This window comes from Lactuca saligna, chromosome 8, assembly GCF_052625555.1.
Source record: "Lactuca saligna cultivar CGN05327 chromosome 8, ASM5262555v1, whole genome shotgun sequence".
Lineage (NCBI taxonomy): Eukaryota > Viridiplantae > Streptophyta > Magnoliopsida > Asterales > Asteraceae > Lactuca > Lactuca saligna.
The window spans coordinates 278,143,738-278,163,922 of record NC_136424.1 but is presented as its reverse complement, the minus strand read 5'-3'; the positions used below and the strand labels follow the sequence as shown (position 1 = coordinate 278,163,922).

Sequence of the window (20,185 nt, the reverse complement as noted above, 5' to 3'; positions counted from 1 at the left end):
AGAGAGTCATATCAGTTGGTTGTTTGTCCAATTACGGTGTAAGTTTCGTTCCGAATGCCATTGGAACCTTTACCTTCAAATCTCCCACCATTTTGAACTTAGCCAGTAATGTCTTCGTATAAGCTTCCTGATTGATGAATATTCCCTCTTGACTCTATATAATATTCAATCCAAGGAAAACGTTAATCGGACCCATTGAGCTCATCTCAAATTTAGTTTCCATCAATTTTTGGAATTCAACCGTTAATCTAGGATTAGTAGTTCCGAAAATGATATCATCATTGTAAATTTAGACGATCATCAAATGGTCACCATCTTTCTTGCAAAAGAAGGTTGGGTGGACCGAGCCTTGTTTAAACTAAGATTAGTTTAAAAATCTATTTAGAGTTTCATACCATTCTCATGGAGCTTAATTTAGACCATACACAACCTTATCCAGAATATAGTAGTGGCTTGGATATTTCTCATTTATGAACCCAAGTGGTTGTTCCACATAGACAGTTTTTGTTCTAGTTCCCAGTTCAGAAAAGCACACTTGATGTCTAATTGATAAACTTCAAAGTTCATATGAGTAGCATACGCCAGGAAGATGCGAATAGACTCCATCCGTGCTACTGGTGCGAAAGTTTCTTCGTAGTCTATTCCTTCCTCTTGACAATACCCTTTTACAACTAAGCAAGCTTTGTTTCTGATTACGTTACGTTCTTTGTCGAGGTTTTTTCGAAGCACCCATTTCAGTCCTACAACTGATGCATCCTTCAAACTTGTAGTCAGTCTCCAGACCTTGTTACGTTCAAACTCATTGAGCTCCTCCAGCATTGCTTGCACCACTACTAGAAAAAACAACATTTTACGATGCTCATTATGTGCCATAGAATGCTCATACAATGAGCAGATACGTGTCAAGTAAGGCCATGTCATAACGAGAGACGACTCACTTTTGTGCCTCGTCTATTCACAATGAGCATTATGACATTCCAGCATTGCTTGCACCACTACTAGAAAAAACAACATTTTACGATGCTTATTGTGTGCCATACAATGCTGATACGATGAGCAAATACGTGTCAAGTAAGGCCATGTCATAACGAGAGACGACTCGCTTTTGTGCCTCGTCTATTTACAATGAGCATTTATGACATGCATTTATGACATGCATTTATGACACACAATATGTATCAAGGAAGGCACTGTCATAAAAGGAAGACGACACACATTTGCGTGGCATAACCTTACGATGCACATGTTTATGACACACAATGTGTATCAAGGAAGCCCCTGTCATAAATGAAGATGACACGCATTTGTATGTGATAAAATTCAATAACCATTTACGATATGCATTTACGATGCGTATTTACGATACTTATTTATGCATAATACAAACACATGTAAAAAAATATATATCAAAACAATCAATTTCATCCAATAACATCATCTCAAAACATTGTAATACATTGATATTAAGGGGATCTAATTGTACATTGTTATTAAGAGGTTTTCCTTAACTATATAACATAATACTACATTGCTATTAAGGGACACCTCCTGCAATGTAATGCTATACAAACTAAAAAGATATACACAAAGATGATAAACATCAAATTCCAGCTAAGTGGAGTTGCATCTTGCCTTTCATAATTCTTTAAAACTAATGAACCCTTGCTCCGATAATTCTTGTGACATGACTAAGTAAAAGTCAAAATATTAATATGCTAATATAATTATTAGAGGAATCAAACTTTGAATGTTAGTTGTAAAAGAGAAAATTACCCTTTTCTCCATCTACAAAATGTGGGATTTGGAATAAATACACTACAATATGAATTACTTGATATGAACAATGACAATCACAATGACAAGAATACCCCCATAAAAATGGTAAATAATACCAACAGGTCAGCATGTCATATAGAAAATTACTTACAAGTTACAAGTAAATCATATCACTTATAATAGTCAAAGCAATCACATCTTGACCACCAGATTTACCTGCAAAATAGCCATATATGCTTTAAATATGCCAGAAAAAATTCATTAATCTATACACAATCAAGAAAACTATCAACCGCCATATAATTGTCATTCATGATGTTTATCCAATTACATGTAATTGTATGTATATATACAAAACTTTGTTACTAATTCTATATTCTCAAAAAATCTAAAAGAAACAAGCCTAACACAAAATTTTCCAATTTTTTGTTGTAACTTTGATTGGATTATACCCCTTACCACATTTCTCTTTGTGTCAAACGCCATATAATTGTCATTCATGATGTTTAAGTTTTATTAAGATTTTTTCTAATCTTTTTATGCCAAAAATCATTGATTTTATTCCTTATTTGTGGTCTGTAACATTTTTCTGTCCCTTATTCAACTGCACAACTATATATCCAGGAACAAAATCAAAAAAATGACTATAATTTGGGAAACTCCAACTCCAACAGGCAATTCCAGGAGCAACATATTGGCTTCTGCACCACATATTAACAAGTATAAACGATGCCCATTACATAAATAATATATAATCGTTTACTATTAGGAACAAAAAAAAGCATAATCCATCAACAAAAATGTGCATTCCGATTAATCTGATAATTATTCTAAAATTATACCTCTATTCTATAAGTATGGATTTAACTGAAGATCACTTCGATTTATACCCACAATGAATGGCCTAATCTCTTGTGTAGCTCCATATCCCAAAGAAAAACACCCATGATCTGTAACATTTAGCAATTTTTTGATAACTATTGTGGGATATGTGACTGAAAAGTCTGGAAAGTTTGGTTTGGAAAGGATCTGAATAGCAGTAGTTTGGATAAGTTTTATAGGATCTGAATAAACGAAGAGGCATTCTTACAAGAGTATGCAAAAAGCTGACCTTAACGTGCATTTATTACAAAAGTCGGGGAGAAATCCTTGTAGCTTGACATCAATACAAACTTGGAAAATGCTACAATGTATTACCAACCAAAACCAATTTTAACTTTTAAACACACAAAAAAAAAAAGCTGACCATAACGCGCTATTCTTTATCAAAAACTTCTTTATACACACAAGAACTAGATCTGATTCCACATATCGTTCATACACTTCATCAAGAATAATAACCTTATACTTCAAAGCATTCATGACTTTGTCTCGCATTTCCTCCAACAAAACTCCAATTGTTTTAAAGATGATCTTAGAGTTGCAAGATCAGAATTAAAAATTTAGAGATTATAAACAAATACTATTAATGGATAAACCATTGGCATGAAAATCAAATTTCCTTAACTAGCAGAGTGAGATTAAGACGTTTGATAATTAGAAAATATGATCTGAGTACCTTGAAGAGATAACCTTGGAATGACCAATGTGATATCTAACCTCACCCCATATTGTACAATTTCGAGCTTTGGCCACCATTTTAGGAACTGCCACCACAACGAATCTCCTTGGTGGTGTACATATTAGCGGCTCAATATTAAAGTATCACAACAAACTAATCTTCAAATATAAAAGTCAAACACATTCACTAGCTTCAACTGAAACCCTGTCTTTAGCTTCAGCAGCTGCCCGATCTATCCTTTCTTTTGAGTACTGATTAAGATTCATCTAATCAATGACTATTTCAAAAACTAAAAAAGATAGGCAAACTGAAAAAGTAGCAGCAAATGAAAAGAACCACTTTTCTTTACCATGTTTGCATAAGAGCAGCATCAAGTTCTTCTTTTAGTTGTGTCATCTCAACCATAGAGAGATCCTCGTCTTTATTATTATTATTATTATTATTATTATTATTATTATTATTATTATTATTATTATTATTATTCTCTCCAACAAGCCTGTGCAAAGAGTAAGGTATCATTAAAATTATTATCTTCTAACTTACCATTGTGTGTGTGTGTTGTACAATCTATCCACCATCTGTAAAAGTTGTATACATGTTCTGAATTTTGTACATTTCAATATAAGTTCCTGTAATGCACATCTCATTATGTCACTAACTCATATTCTATTATGTATATATGTTGTGAACACAATGAATGAAGCTCATTAAGATGTTGTGTGTATGAGGCTTACTAAATCTTGGCTATCCCTTTTCGTGCTCCTGCCTTCTGCTTCATACCAAGTAAGAATATGCTCGACATTGGAACATATATAGGCATAGGTATACTGATTTAAGAAGGCTATTAAATAGAATAAGATTTCATACACACGCTGATTAGTAAGAAAACAACCATTTAAGTAGCATTACACAATTACTGATTTAAGAAAAAAATAAATAAGGGTATCTGTATCTCACCTATAAAAATCCATTTTCTAATATGAGGATCCTCCCATAGATTTTCCCACTCAACTGTAACAAGACTAATCCAGTCACCTGAAAAGAATTTTGAGATCTAACATAAAAAAGAATTTTTTTCAAGAATTTTGAAAAGAATGTTTATCACTTATCAAAATTTAAAATTAAAAAAAGTATTCTAATTTCTAACCGAAATAACTCAGTGCGAGATGGTTGAATTTCAACATAATCTTGTGCTCTAGCAATAATAGTAAGATCAAGATACATGTTTTTACCTAAATATGGTTTATTGCACTTTTTACATTTGAAACCAGAACGATAGATTGCTGGCTTGAAGGTTTGACCGATTTTAAGTCAAACATTAGAATCAAATCTTGTGAATATGATTATTACCAAATCAATAGGAAATTTGACAAAATTTTAACTTACAAATTGAAACCTGGAGGACATTTTCATATAAGTGGTTCGAAACACACATGGCATGAGAACAAATCACGTTCACCTAAATCTTGAAGTTGAGTGATTGCTTCCTGTAATTATGAAGTATTTTTGTAAATAATATGCTCAAGACAAGAGTTTAATAATTTAATATGTATAGATTATATAGGAACCTCAAAAAAGCATAATGATCATAGAAAATATTAAGCAAATATACACAAACAAGACAGAGTACAACTAGAACCCTAAAAATTGAATATTGAGAATGAAATACCGATTCTAGTGAAGCCAATGGATGATTCTGATGTAGATGATTGGCATTCAGATGATGATGGAATTGAGCATAGTGAAGTAGAATCAACCGGGTAGAGAGTGAAGGGAGATCTAGAGGAGAGAGTCTCACAGGGAGGATGATAAAGTGTTCTCCATGTGCATACCCTTTAACAACACGCTCAACACACCAGACCCTTAATCCCAATTTTGATGTCGAATCAGTTGTCGAAGAAGGTATCACAGTTTTTTCTGATGTTCCCACCTTAAACTCCGTAAATTTCGCCCGAACCTCTCTTTAAAGTTTCATTACATATAATATCATTCTTTGAATGTTCTTTTTCCTTGATATCACAACAATGACGGCATCATCGATCTTACTCCGATTCACCTTTTTTATTTGTCTCTTTTTCAGTTAGTTAATGTCTTCGTTGGGGAAGGACCAGAGGTCAACGGAAAAGGTGAGCAAACGAGATGTTTGATGAGACCGATAAGAAGGAGGTTAGGAGTAGCGGAGAAGCGGATTTAAGAGGAGAGAGAAGTAGGGAGAGGGGAGAATCGATTGGGAAGATGAAAGATAGAAAGAATGTAGAAAGAACAAGGTGGGTTTTCTAAATTCTGGGGATTTCGTTTCCCCCCTTGTCCCTTAAACGTGTGTTTCATTATAATTATAAAGCGACAGGAACAGACGACGCACATTTAAGAGAAAGCACCCTCCGTGTTTTTAATTTTTTTTTCTTGAGACACTAATTTAAGGGCATGCAATAATAAGTGACGTAAATCCTTAAAGTTTTTGGAGAGATGACACTATTTAAGGACACTTTGTTTTGTGTAACATAAATTAGTGTGTGTCGTAAATTGGATGTCATTAAAGGCATATATTCTAGTAGTGCACCCAATCAGAATGATCAAGAGCATTCTTAACATTTTTGGGCTAAATCTTGGAGATAAACGAATTGAACATGCAAAATTCCATCTTGGAGAATAATGCAGTATGTTTTCCCTTTTGTTGTGCTCTCACAAGAACTCCTAAAGATGCTTCTCTGGTTACTTTGTTTTAGGATGATCCTTGGTCCATTTGGTCAAAGGAAGATAGGATGGATCATACAATGGATCCAATTCTAAATTCATCTCCTCGAATTTCGACAGAGTATCAAAATCTTTATTGTCATTCGCATTTTTCCTGTCGAATGGTGGATGTTTCTCATCATTCAGAATGGGATGCTATCCCTAGATTGGACTTTCATGGTTAACTGGAGGAGTTAAATCCTTCCCCTGGAATAACTACTCTAAGTTGACTTCAGGATCTGCATTCTCCCACTAAAAAAGTGCATTCGTAGCTGGTGGTGCGTTTCTAAGATCCTTCGTAGCATCATCAATAATGTTTTTGAGTTCATCTTCCTTGTTGTCTGCTACTTTTGATTCCAATGAGATCTCCTTTTTTGACTCATCAAACAATGAATTCTTGATAGAGGTTCGACATAGGAATCATCACTAGATTTGTTATGGGAAAGATATCCTCAGATTGATGTTCAGATGTTTGATACTTCATAAAAGAGTTACCGTCGAACATGACATAGTAGGCTTCTTCAATCCATTTGGATTTATTGTTGAGAACCTAGTATGCCTTACCAGCCAAAGAATAGCCAATAAAAATTCCTCCGTTAGCCTTTACATCGAATTTGGTCAGTTTCTCCTTAGAATTGAAGATAAAACACCTGGAACCAAATACTGAAAGTGTAACAGCCCGAAATTCAGGTACCTCTAATTAGCCCTTCATCTTTTGATATGTTGTTATTTTTGGGATTTTGTGCAAGGCGAGTACGCTGGGCGTACAAGGAGTACGTTGCGCGTACTCGTGCGCCTCATTTAAATGCATCATCCCCCGGGTACGATGGGCATACCCAAGGTTACGCCGGGCGTAACCGGTCCATACCCAAAAACCCTACTTTGGTGGTTGGCTATAAAAGGAATGAGATGGCTTGGTTCCTCAGCTACCATCCTTCAGAAAGAAACCCTAAGAGAGTTGTTCCTTCGTTCATAGCCTTTTTGTGAGTGTTCTAAGCTTTGTGGTGTCATTTCAAGGTAGCAAAAGAGAAGAGGAGTCCATTGTGGAGGCTAGAAGTTGGTGTTCAAGTGTAGGTACATGTTTAGCAAAGGTTAGAGCTTCTTCCTAAGGTAAAAAGTTCATATCTTGCCTTGTAGTTCTTGTGGTATTCTTTATGGACCATTTTCTAGGGTTTTGGTCCCAAAGATAGAGACTTTATGAGCAAGTAGCCTCGATTGGCTTAGATCCATCATATTTCTGGTCCATTTGAGTTGTAGGTTCATAAAAATGTAATCTTGGACATGAATGATTAGCCATGCATGAGATCTAGATCTTTTGAGTTGAAATGGAAAGGTATTAAGGAGTGTAGGAGCCTTTACAACCATGCCAAGGCTTAAAGGTTTCGACTTTATGGGTAGGGAGGCTTAAAGTGAGCCAGATCTAGAAGTTGAAGAAGTGTCTTAACCATTTAAGATCAGAAATGAAGAATGGTTGAATCTGGGTGTTACGCTGGGCGTAACTCCCAATACGCGCAGCGTACTGGGTGGAGACCCCCGACTGTGGATTAGCGAAGTACGCCCCCGCGTACAAAAGTCTGTACGCCACGCGTACTGTGAGATGTTGACTTTTGTTGACTTTTAGGGTTTTGGTCAACATGTGGACTTTGAGTCAATGAAGGGTAAAATGGTCTTTTACCCCTCTAAGGAATGTTAATAAGGGTAAAGTCTAGTTGTGGAAGTCTATATTAGCTAAAATGATATTCGTTATGATTAGGCGAGGTTGAGTCTTTGTTTTGAGATTCGGAGATAGCGAGCGCGTGAGATTCTAGACTTTCCACGAGGTGAGTTTTCTCACTATACTGTACCCAGAAGGGTTTTATTGTGTGACCGGAAGGTCGGATATGTTATGACTTGTATGCATTGTATATGATAAGTTAACCGTTGTATGTGCTATGTATGTTATGCTTGATATGGGCCGGAAGGCATTACGTTATGGGCCGGAAGGCATATACGTTATGGGTCGGAAGGCGTTGTGATGTGGACCGTAAGGTTGATGCGGGTAGGACCAGAAGGTTTACCGAGTCGGGACGGAAGTCCCCTGAGACACATGGACTGGAAGGTTAGCGCTCATAAGGGCCAGTACTACTGAAGACACCGGATCAGTGGGCAACCCAAGTAAGAATCATTTGGGTATCAGAGGCTGAGTAAGGTTGCGTTATCGAGTGCGAGTATGCTCGATTGAGTCCCCAATATTTTTATGTTGTATTTCAGAGTAACTATGGTTGGGCCACGCCACAGACCTGGGACGAGTGGTGTGAGTGACGAGGAGCTTCGTCAGATGATCCACGATGAGGTGGTTGCGGCGATCCGGGCTGAGATTCCGGAGATGTTTGGGTCTATCAAGACCACACTGATGGAGACTTTCGATGAGCGGTATGCCGCGGTGACTGTGGCCGTAGCCGTTGCAGCTACCGTAGCTGTGGCTGCTGCTAGACCTCAGGGAGGTGACTCGTTGCTATTCTGGGAGTTCAGCAACACGAAGCCACCCAAGTTTGACGAGACGCAAGACCCGATCGTTGCAATGAGATGGATTGATGACATTGAGGGATGCTTATAAACATGTTCATGTCCGGAGCATCTGCGGGTATGATTTTCTTTGAACCAGCTCCGCCTAGGAGAAAAGGATTGGTGGAAGTTCGTGACAGCGAACTTCACTCTTGCGGAGATTTCAGCTATGACTTGGGAGAGATTTACTGCTATGTTCAGAGACGAGTATTTTGCCCCGGTGGAGAGGGAACGGTTGATTCAGGAGTTCTTGACCCTCAAGCAGGGTAATGATTTAGTTGTTGTGATCACCCGGAAGTTTCATGAGAGGGCGATGTTCTGCCCCGAGCAGGTGTCCACTGAGCAGGCTCGGATGAGCCGATATTTGGGTATACTAAGGAGGGACATTCCGGAGTTCGTATCGAACTCGACATACCGGACATTTGTTGAGCTCCAGGAAAATTCCCGGAAGAGGGAGATCGAGTTGGAGACTCAGGCTAGGGAGGAGGCTGAGTCTCAGCGGGTGGATCGGCGGCCGGCTCAGTCCTAGCCGGCAGCCAAGCGGACCAAGTCCGTCAATTCGAGGATGGGAGGTCAGAAGGGCCCCACTTGCGGGAAGTGTGGCAAGGGTCATGAGGGGGCCTGTTGATCAAGTGCTTGCTACAAATGTGGCAAGGAGGGGCACATCACTAGGGATTGCCCCAAGGGATTTATGGTTTGCTTCCATTGCAACCAGACCGGCCATCGGAAGGTCGAGTGTCCTTAGCTTCACCAGGGATCAGCACAGAGATCTGCGCCTACTGCTAGGGTTACCGAGACTCGGCCGACGAAAGCTGAGGCTCCAAAGGCTTGAGGGAGAGCTTTTCACTTGACTGCAAAGGAGGTCCGTGCGGCACCCGATGTCGTGGCTGGTATGTATTCTTTTGTGTATTTACTTTTATGCTGAGATATTGTGCTTATATTATGATATGCGTAGGTACTTTTCTTGTGAATTATGTACCTGCCTTGGTATTATTTGACTCGGGTGCGAGTCGGTCTTTTATATCTTTGGCTTTTAGTCAGCATATCGGTATTGATCGGGAGGTGATGAGTCAACCTCTGAGGGTTTCCATTGCTGATGAGAAAGCGGTATACGCCACCGACGTTATTCGAGGATGTGTGCTTGAGATTTTTGGTGTCAAGTTCCCTATAGATCTGGTTCCTATAGCGATGGGAGATGTCTGTGTCATCGTGGTCATGGACTGGTTGAGTAAGTTTGGAGCAGGCATTGACTGCGAGTGACAGTTGGTGACTATACGAGACCCTAGTGGGGGAGTGCTTATTGTGTATGGTGAGGGGACCCGGTGTGGGTCAGCGTTTTGTTCGGCTGCCAGGGCGAGACAGAGTTTGCAGCAGGGCTGCAGTGGATTCATAGCTTATGTGATGGACACACAAGTGGCCGCGGGGAGGCCAATTTCGGTTGACAAGGTTCCAGTAGTGTGCGAGTTTTCGGATGTGTTTCCCGAAGAACTGTCGGGCGTGCCTCCAGAAAGGCAAGTGGAGTTTCATATCGATCTGGTTCCGGGAGCGGCACCCATTGCCAAGGCGCCATATCTCCTCGCTCCACCAGAAATGCAGGACTTATCCTTGCAGCTTCAGGAGCTGTTGGGAAAGGGGTTTATTCGACTTAGTAGCTCACCTTGGGGAGCGTCGACTCTTTTTGTCAAGAAAAAGGATGGTTCACACCGGATCTATTCGATTAGTTGCAGGGGGCATCTTGGTTCTCTAAGATAGACTTGAGGTCGGGTTATCATCAGATGAGGGTTCAGGATGAAGATATCCAGAAGACTACATTCAGAAATCATTATGGACATTACGAGTTTGTGGTGATGCCTTTTGGGCTCACCAATGCCCCGGCTGCGTTCATGGATCTTATGAACAGGGTGTGCAGGTTGATGTTGGATCGATTATTGATCGTATTCATTGATGATATTTTGGTATATTCGAGGTCTAGAGAGCAGCATGAGGAACATTTGAGGGAGATTCTTGGAGTTTTGAGTTCGGAGAGGCTGTATGCCAAATTCTCCAAGTGTGATTTCTGGTTACGATAGGTCCAGTTATTAGGGCACCTTGTTAACCAGAAGGGGATATTGGTCGATCCGGCCATGATCGAGGCGGTGATGAGATGGGAAGTGCCGAGATCGCCCACTGAGATTAGGAGCTTTCTGGTATTGGCCAACTATTTTCGGAGATTTATCAGGGATTTCTCCAAGATCGTCGTGCCACTTACCAAGATGACCCGGAAGGGTGTTGCATTTTCATGGGGTCCGGAGCAGCAGTCCTCATTTGAGACCCTTCGTCATAAATTGTGCGAGGCCCCGGTGCTCGCACTCCCAGAAGGGATGGAGGAATTTGTGGTATATTGTGACGCATCCATATCTGGGTTAGGGGCAATGCTTATGCAGAGGGGGCATGTTATAGCGTATACATCAAGGCAGCTAAAGCCTCATGAGTCGAGATATCCCACCTACAACTTGGAACTGGGGGCTGTGGTGTTTGCTCTCAAGATCTGGCGACACTATCTATATGGGGTTCGGTGTACCATATACACGGACCACAAGAGTCTGAAGTACTTGATGGATCAACCAAATTTCAATATGCACCAGAGGAAATGGTTGGATGTGGTGAAGGATTATGATTGTGAGATCCTGTACCACCCGGGCAAGGCGAATGTCGTAGCCGATGCGTTGAGCCGTAGGGCGGAGAGCGCCCCGATCCGAGACGTTTTTATGAGGTTGATGGTGATGACTCCAATATTGGACACCATCCGAGGGGCCCAGGCTGAGGCTGCGAGACCAGAAAACCGAAAGAGGGAGCGGGTTGTCGGGCAGGTATCGGAATTCGTTACTGATGGTCAGGGACTTATGACATTTTAGGGTCGGATTTGGGTACCGTTTGTGGGAGGGATGCGTACTATTTTGATGGAAGAAGCGCATCGATCGAAGTTCTCGATCCATCCCAGGGCTACTAAGATGTATTTGGACCTAAAGAAGGAGTATTGGTGGCCCTGTATGAAGAGGGATGTTGCATGGTTCGTCGAGAGGTGCCTGACTTGTCGTCAGGTTAAGGCCGAGCACCAGTGTCCGCATGGTAAGTTGCAGCCTCTGGAAATTCCCGAGTGGAAGTGGGAACAAATTACCATGGATTTTATCACCAAATCGCCAAGGACTACGAGAGGGGTCGATGCAATTTGGGTGATTGTGGATAGATTGACGAAGAGCGCTCATTTTCTTGCTATCAGTGAGAGCTCTTCTGCGGAGAAGTTGGCAGAGTTATATGTGAGGGAGGTGGTATCACGGCACGTACGATTTACTTCCAGGTTTTGGAAGACGTTTCACGAGGAGTTGAGTACGAGGCTGCATTTCAATACCGCATACCACCCGCAGACGGACGGACAGAGTGAGCGGATGATTCAGACGCTCGAGGATATGCTCCGAGCGTGTGTTTTGGATTTTGGAGGGAGTTGGGACACCTATTTACCCTTAGTTGAGTTTTCATACAACAACAACCATCATTCGAGCATTGGTATGCCACCCTTTGAGTTGTTGTATAGGAGGAGGTATCGAACCCCCATTTGCTGGGGAGAGGTAGGGCATCGAGTAATAGGTAGTACAGAGATTGTGCTTCAAACGACCGAGTAGATACAGCAGGTCAGGCAGAGATTGTTGACCGTTCAGAGTCGCCAGAAGAGTTATGCAGACAGACGTCGGTCCAAGCTCGAGTTTCAAGTTGGTGACCTTGTGCTCTTAAAGGTCTCTCCTTGGAAAGGAGTGATTCGATACAGGAAGAAGGGCAAGTTAGGACCTCGATATATTGGACCTTTCAAGGTAATCGCAAGGGTAGGCAGGGTAGCCTACTGTTTGGATCTACCCACAGATTTGGGTTAGATCCAAGACACCTTTCATGTGTCGCAGTTGAGGAAATGTATTGTCGACGAGTCGACAATGGTACCATTAGAGGATATTCAAGTGGATGCAGGCCTGAACTATGTTGAGAGACCAGTGGCAATTAGGGATCGAAATGTTAAGGTTCTGAGGAACAAGGAAGTACCCTTGGTACAAGTGCAGTGGCAACACCGAAAGGTGTCCAAGCTAACATGGGAGTCCGACTCGAAGATACGGGAGCAGTATCCGGAATTGTTTTCGGTATAAGACTTCGGGGACGAAGTTTGGTTCTAGTGGGGGAGAATTGTAACAGCCCGAATTTCAGGTACCTCTAATTAGCCCTTCATCTTTTGATATGTTGTCATTTTTGGGCTTTTGTGTTGGGCGATTATGCTGGGCGTACAAGGAGTACGCTTCGCGTACTCGCGCGCCTCATTTAAACGCATCATCCCCTGGGTACGCTGGGCGTACCCAAGGTTACGCCAGGGGTAATCGGTCCAGACCTAAAAACCCTAATTTGGTGGTTGGCTATAAAAGGAATGAGATGGCTTGGTTCCTCAACCACCATCCTTCAGAAAGAAACCCTAAGAGAGTTGTTCCTTCGTTCATAGCATGTTTGTGAGTGTTCTAAGCTTTGTGGTGTCATTTCAAGGTAGCAAAAGAGAAGAGGAGTCCATCGTGGAGACTAAAAGTTGGTGTTCAAGTGTAGATTTGTGTTTAGCAAAGGTTGGAGCTTCTTCCTAAGGTAAAAAGTTCAGATCTTGGCTTATAGTTCTTGTGGTGTGCTTTATGGACCATTTTCTAGGGTTTTGGTCCCAAAGATGGAGACTTTATGAGCAAGTAGCCTCCGTTGGCTTAGATCCATCATATTTCTGGTCCATTTGAGTTGTAGGTTCATAAAAATGTAATCTTGGACGTGAATGATTAGCCATGCATGAGATCTAGATCTTTTGAGTTGAAATGGAAAGGTATTAAGGAGTGTAGGAGCCTTTACAGCCATGCCAAGGCTTAAAGGTTTCGACTTTATGGGTAACGAGGCTTAAAGTGAGCCGGATCGAGAAGTTGAAGAAGTGTCTTAACAATTTAAGACCAAAAATGAAGAATGGCTGAATCTGTGTGTTACGCTGGGCGTAACTCCCAGTACGCGCAATGTACCAGGTGGAGACCCCCGACTGTGGATTAGGGAAGTACGCCCCGTGTACAAAAGTCTGTACGCCCCGCGTACTGTGAGATGTTAACTTTTGTTGACTTTTAGGGTTTTGGTCGACATGTGGAGTTTGAGTCAAGGAAGGGTAAAATGGTCTTTTACCCCTCTGAGGAATGTTAATAAGGGTAAAGTCTAGTTGTGGAAGTGTGTATTAACTAAAATGATATTCGTTATGATTAGGCGAGGTTGAGTGTTCGTTTCGAGATTCGGAGATAGCGAGCGCGTGAGATTCTAGACTTTCCACGAGGTGAGTTTTCTCACTATCCTGTACCCGGAAGGGTTTTACTGTGTGACCGAAAGGTTGGATATGTTATGAGTTGTATGCATTGTATATGATAAGTTAACCGTTGTATGTGCTATGTAGGTTATGCTTGATATGGGTCGGAAGGCATTACGTTATGGGTCGGAATGCGTTGTGATGTGGACCGTAAGGTTGACGCGGGTAGGACCAAAAGGTTTACCGAGTTGGGACGGAAGTCCCCTGAGACACATGGACTGGAAGGTTAGGGCTCGTAAGGGTGTACGTTCGTAAGTAGTATTTTGGGGAACTCACTAAGCATTTATGCTTACAGTGGTTGTGTTATGTGTTTTAGGTAGTAGCGAGGACTGTGGAAAGGCGCCGGCGTGATCTGTACACACTGACGAAAGAATTGTTTTATGATCTTGAGATGTATTTTGTTACGATGACATTTGTTATGCATGTGATTTCATAATATTAAATGATGGTTTATGTTGTTTGAAAAATGAAAAATTGTTTTGAAAATTCACATTGTTACAGAAAGAGCTTGACATTAGGTTTTTGTTTATTTAATATCTCCTAGGGAGTGATGGAGAATCGTTTATTGAGGAATGATCGATTATGATTAAAACAAACTGATTTGTTCGCCTCAGGCCAGAAGTATCATGCCATACAGACCAATTTTGTCTTTCAACAACTCTGTTCTACTGAGGAGTATAAGGAGCTGAGAAGTTATAAGCAACTCTCTTTTCAATCAAGAATTGTTCAAACACTTTGTGTTTTAATTCCGAACCATTATCACTGCAAACATTTCAGACTAGCTTTCAATGTTGAAGTTCGATCGACTTGATAAAGTCCTAAAGCTTAGAAGTGGCTTCTAATGTGTTGTTTAAGAAAATAAACCCAGGTGAATCGGGAAAAGTCATCAATAATTACTAATATGTATTTGTTACTACCAATGCTCTCGATGGCAGAAGGACCACAAAGATATATATGTAACAGTTTAAGTGGCTCGATCACTTTGGTGTTGATGATTGTCAAATGAATTTTCTACTCTGCTTCCCAACTTCGTTGGCTGCATAGAGTTGTTCCATCTCAAACTTTAGAAGTGGAAGTCCTCGCACATGTTTTCCAAGTACGAGTTTGTTGAGGTCCTTGAAGTTGAGATGCGAGAGCATTCGATTCCATAACGAAGTGTCATCAGAATATTTTTTCGTAAGAATACATATGACATTCTTTCCTTTGATAGGATTCAGATTCAATGGATACATTTCATGTTTCCTCTTAGTCTTCTGAAACCACTTTCTTGGACTGCCTTCGATAATCTCCAATCTCTCATCAATGAACGATACTTGTAGGCTATTAACTACAACCAGTTGAGATACACTTATGAGGTTGTGTTGTAGGCCTTCCACATAGGCAACCTTCCGAATAGACAGTTTTTCATTCGTCATGCTGTATGCTTTGATTTCCCTGAGCGAATTATTTCCATACTTAACTCGTCCTCCATCTTTCAATGAACTGTATTCTCTCAATTATTTTCTGCTTCCCGTCATGTGATGCGAACAACCATTATCAATATACCATTCGTAGTCAAACTTTTCATCACAAATTACCTGTAAAAATCAGAGAGATTTAGGAACCCAAAGTTGTTTTGGGTCCATGTGAGGCTTTCTTATAAGCAAAAAAAAGTTATAGCTTCATCAATCAAGTTATTTTTACCAAATTTAAATTCTCTTCTTTCGTGATTTTGAAATCAACAATCCTATTATCTTTAAGATTCTTTTCTTTTAAATTTTTTTTGTTTAGCTTCAGTTTTTTTCTTGGCAACCTTTTTTCTCAAAATTATTTTCCTTTTTTTCAAGTGTGTTTCGGACTTCTGGAAAGGATTTTTAGATTCTGAAACAACTTTTTCTTTTCCCTTAATATCTTTCGACGTGTTGGTAGTTTTTTAAATATTTGTTTTTGGAGAAAACTTGGTTTCGTCTTTTCCAAAGGTTTCATTTGTTTTGAAAATGATGGTTTTTTATAAACTTTTGGTTTTGAAATCTGCACAGAAGACTGTGGTTTTGAAATATTTTTAGGATTCGATTTTCAAGAGACTTTCGCATTTGGATTTTTAAATCTTTCTTAAGTAACAGAATTGGAACTTTTAGACTTCCAGAAATGCTTTCTTTCTTTTAGTTTTTTCCTATATCTAGCATTTTGTTGACATTTCTTAGAAACAAATTCCTCTGCTGACTTATGAATACTAACCCTAGATTTTGCTTTTCTAACAAGAGTGTTAGTTTGTTCGGATGACATATCATTTGGAACATTTTCAGTTCCACTTGGATTCCGTTTCTTGTAACTAGAGTTAACTTTGTTCAGTGGTTAGGGCACATATCTCCCTTTCTTCTTCCAAAAGGTCATCTATAATAGTCCTTTGGTTTATTCAGCATTATCGATGGGAGCATGGCAAAATAATTCATCACACCCATCTACATTATCTTCTTCTACAAGAGACTATAATTTTGAGGTATGACTTTTGTTTAGTCCAAAAGTTGCAAAAACATGATTCGGAACAATTTGAACTCTTGGAAAAACTATTGCCTTTTCTTTAAAAACCTTTGAAGCTTTATTTTCAGAAATACGAACATACACAACTAAATTTTTAGAAATCATATTTTTCTTTGGTTCAGGTTCACTTTTTAAAAATTCAGAGCTATCAATCTCATCTTCCACATAAATTTCGCTCATGTCACTTTCACCATCAAATTCAGACACATTTTGAACATCAAGAGTATTTTCTGAACTCAATTCAGTGCACAGTGAATCAAATTTCAGTACAGTATTAGATTTGATTTGCTATTTATATTTTTCACTCAAAATTTGTTTAAGCATTTCATTATGTTTTTTGGACAGTATGTAAGCTTCAATTTTGTCTAGTCCAATTTTATAAGAATCAGACACATCGTCTGAGGAAATAATGGATTCGGATTTATAGTGGTCTGCATCGATTTCGTCCTCTTTCAGTTTGAGAAAGCGCAAAATCATTTTGTATATATTAATTCCTATTTCAGTTAAGTTAGAATTACTTAAACGGGTTCTTTTTATGCTATCACTAATACTAGATACAATAAATTGCAAATCATCTAGTTTAGTTTTGAACCGAGAGACATGAATATTAAGAGACTCAAGAATAGAGTGTACATTGTTGATCACTTTCTTCCACTCACTGATCTGCTCAGAGATAGGTCTTGCAACAAAACAATTGTCAGAAGCTTTGTCGTCGTCGGTTGCGTATCCTCTTTGCTATGATGTATCATTGCAAACATAGAAATATTTTCCCTCGTACTTTGCTAGGAAGCACTCTTCATGTGTAGGTTTGTGAACCTCTTCATCCTCCACATCAGTCAACCAAACTTCGACTCTTCCAAACTCATCATCATCTTCCTGCAAAATCAACACATGCTCAGAATTATCAACATTCTTCTTCATTCTAATCTACCTACTATCTCTCTGAGATAGTAAGTTTCATCAACTTCTTCGACTTTCTTCTCACTCGTTCTTCTCAGCATGCACTTCTTGGCCAAGTGTTATTGCCATGAAAAAAAATTGTAATCATAGTCGGAGTCTCGTAGTAGCTTTTTCACTTTCTGTTGGGTTTTGATCAATCTAACACTTCCTAAGTGTGCATGCAACCCTAATAAACCTTGGATCTATGTTTGTCTAAATACATGTAAAATAATAATTTTTCCAAGGTTCATAACCTATCTAACATGGCATGGGGTACTTTTAAACATAAAAGAATTAGACAAGATTACATACCTTTTGATGATGAGTTTAATTGCTAAGGAGTTTGAGGGCCAAGCACCAATAGTGTGAATGCCTCAAATGGAATCACAAATCACCACAAACTCTTGGAAAACTTTGAGAGAGTGTATACACACTATAAACTCGGCCACACACAAACACACATACTCTAGTTACACTAGTTTCACTAGTGGCTATTTCATGCAACATTAGCATGCTTATATGGTGTACATGATTAGGGTGAAACCCTAATAACCCATGACCTTTCCTTTTCCAAGGATCCATGGGTTAAAAGCTCCATGGATCATCCATGGACTTCCATATTAGCTTAGCCCATTAACAAATGAGTATTAGCCCACAATATATAAAATATAATAGCCCACAATTTAATTAGTCTTCCTTTTAATCTCTAAATTAACTCATAATTAATTTAAGACTAAGACTAATTAAATAACATGAATTCATATTAATATATTATAACTTATAATATATTAATAATCATATGTGTATAACTCTCATAAAATTATCCATAAATAGTTTGGATGAAATGCAACCCAAATGGACCATGCCGGGTCGGGTCAAGTATATACCAAATAAGTTATGGACTTAGACACCTTATCCAACAGACTCCCACTTGGATAAGTATAATAACTATATTTGCGTACGTTACTTCAGGAACCAACCAGCAATCGTAGCTCTCAAAAACTCTGTTGAACTATGAAGCGTTATTTTAGATAAGTGATCATATAATCCTCTATTCTCATGATATCAGCCGGACAAATACATGGAACAACGTCGTACTTATTGTCCAGCAGTTTGTTTCCCGATTTTCGATTTGTTTGACAAAGAACTTAATCGAACACATCAAATTAGTTCTGACCGGCCGGTACATAGGTCACAACAAAATCATCGAGGGGCCTAGATATCGCTTCTATTTCTAGAAGGAACAGATAAACTTCGACTCATATGCTTGTTCTACTACTTGTTGAATTGTACACAAAGGCACGTTTTATAACATCAATTTACTGATGCTTTTATGTTCAATCAATGCACAACTAACTCATAGGTAACAACTCATATCTCTAGGTTTGAAGATTTATATGATATTACCGTCTCACGATCACTCGAGATAAATTCCATGAAGTGATACAAGTGAGCGTGGGTTTATTCCAATACTCATAACTTATGAGCACTCATGAATGTTGTAGCAACCATTGCTATGACTAAACCCATTTATCCATCTACAAACCCGATTCATGATAGTCTTGATTCATACCTACTTCCAACATATGAACGAATGTGGAGTGTTTAAATAACTTAGTTATTCGGAAAGAATAACCTAGCTATTTTGGAAGTCAAAACATGCAAAGTGAAACACAATAATAATCGAATCCAATATGGTCTCAGAACCCTTTTGAATATAAATAAAACCACCTTTTATTTATCACCATATTGATTACACATTATTCATTGTATAATGTTTCAAACAATCAACTTAAGACTTGAATAAAAACAACAGTCGTCCCATGCTCCTAGCATGTACACTTTGTTTTCTAAACAATAGTTATGCCATACTCCAAGTATGCACACTATGTTTGTATATGATCCTTACATTGTGATGTAGATCAATTGAACATGATTCCAATGATACTCATTTCACAAACCCAAATCCTTATTGTAAATGTAAGAATCCCCGATTCCTATCATTTACCAAAATTTGTTAGATTTTAAACTTTTATACAATGTTCCTCTTGTAATGATTATGCACAAAGTCACCAAAACCTTGTCACCAATCATTACATAGTATTCCAAAGAAGGTCAAAGTCTCATATTCAAAGTACATTGCTTTGAACATCCTTCTTGCATTAAGGTTTTCTAATCTTACATAGATTGAATAACTTCCACCTATGGAGACATTTCCATAGTCCCATTTTGACTATCACTTCCGAACAAGAGTTACTTGTTTTCAGAACATGTCAATACGGTCCTTTCCGACAACTTACATCATACTTCCAACTTTCCCTGGGCAACCAATCTTTGGCGAACCTCAGATTTGTCCTCGACAATTGCTTAATCATTTTAGTCATATCCAGTTCTAGACTTTTCCCTTCTCAATGCCTTAAGCATTTGGAAAATTTAGAAAAGATGAATATTATAGCACATGAAATCGATCCTATATCCGAAGCATATGGGACACGATTCATGATGTCTCACATAAAGACATGATACTAGACCAGTCTTTTGCTACAATATTTTTTATTTTCCATGTTTTCAAAATTTAACTATGAAGAGGGATGTCGTAGTCATAATTGAATTTTGAGAACGCAATATATATAGAATTTCCTTAAGTTGCACCATTCAGACATAAAATTCATATATATGTCCTTGACTAAAGATGATTAAAATCTCAATCTAAGCTTCTAGAATTG

General features: G+C 39.0%; 1 protein-coding gene across 1 annotated transcript; it reads right to left on the bottom strand.

The window, feature by feature from the left end:
• Positions 1 to 468: 468 nt before the first annotated feature.
• LOC145010684 (putative mitochondrial protein AtMg00820) lies at positions 469 to 873 on the bottom strand. Its single transcript, XM_078969193.1, has one exon. The coding sequence runs from the start codon at positions 871 to 873 to the stop codon at positions 469 to 471; it is 405 nt and encodes a 134-aa protein (XP_078825319.1).
• Positions 874 to 20,185: the final 19,312 nt, after the last annotated feature.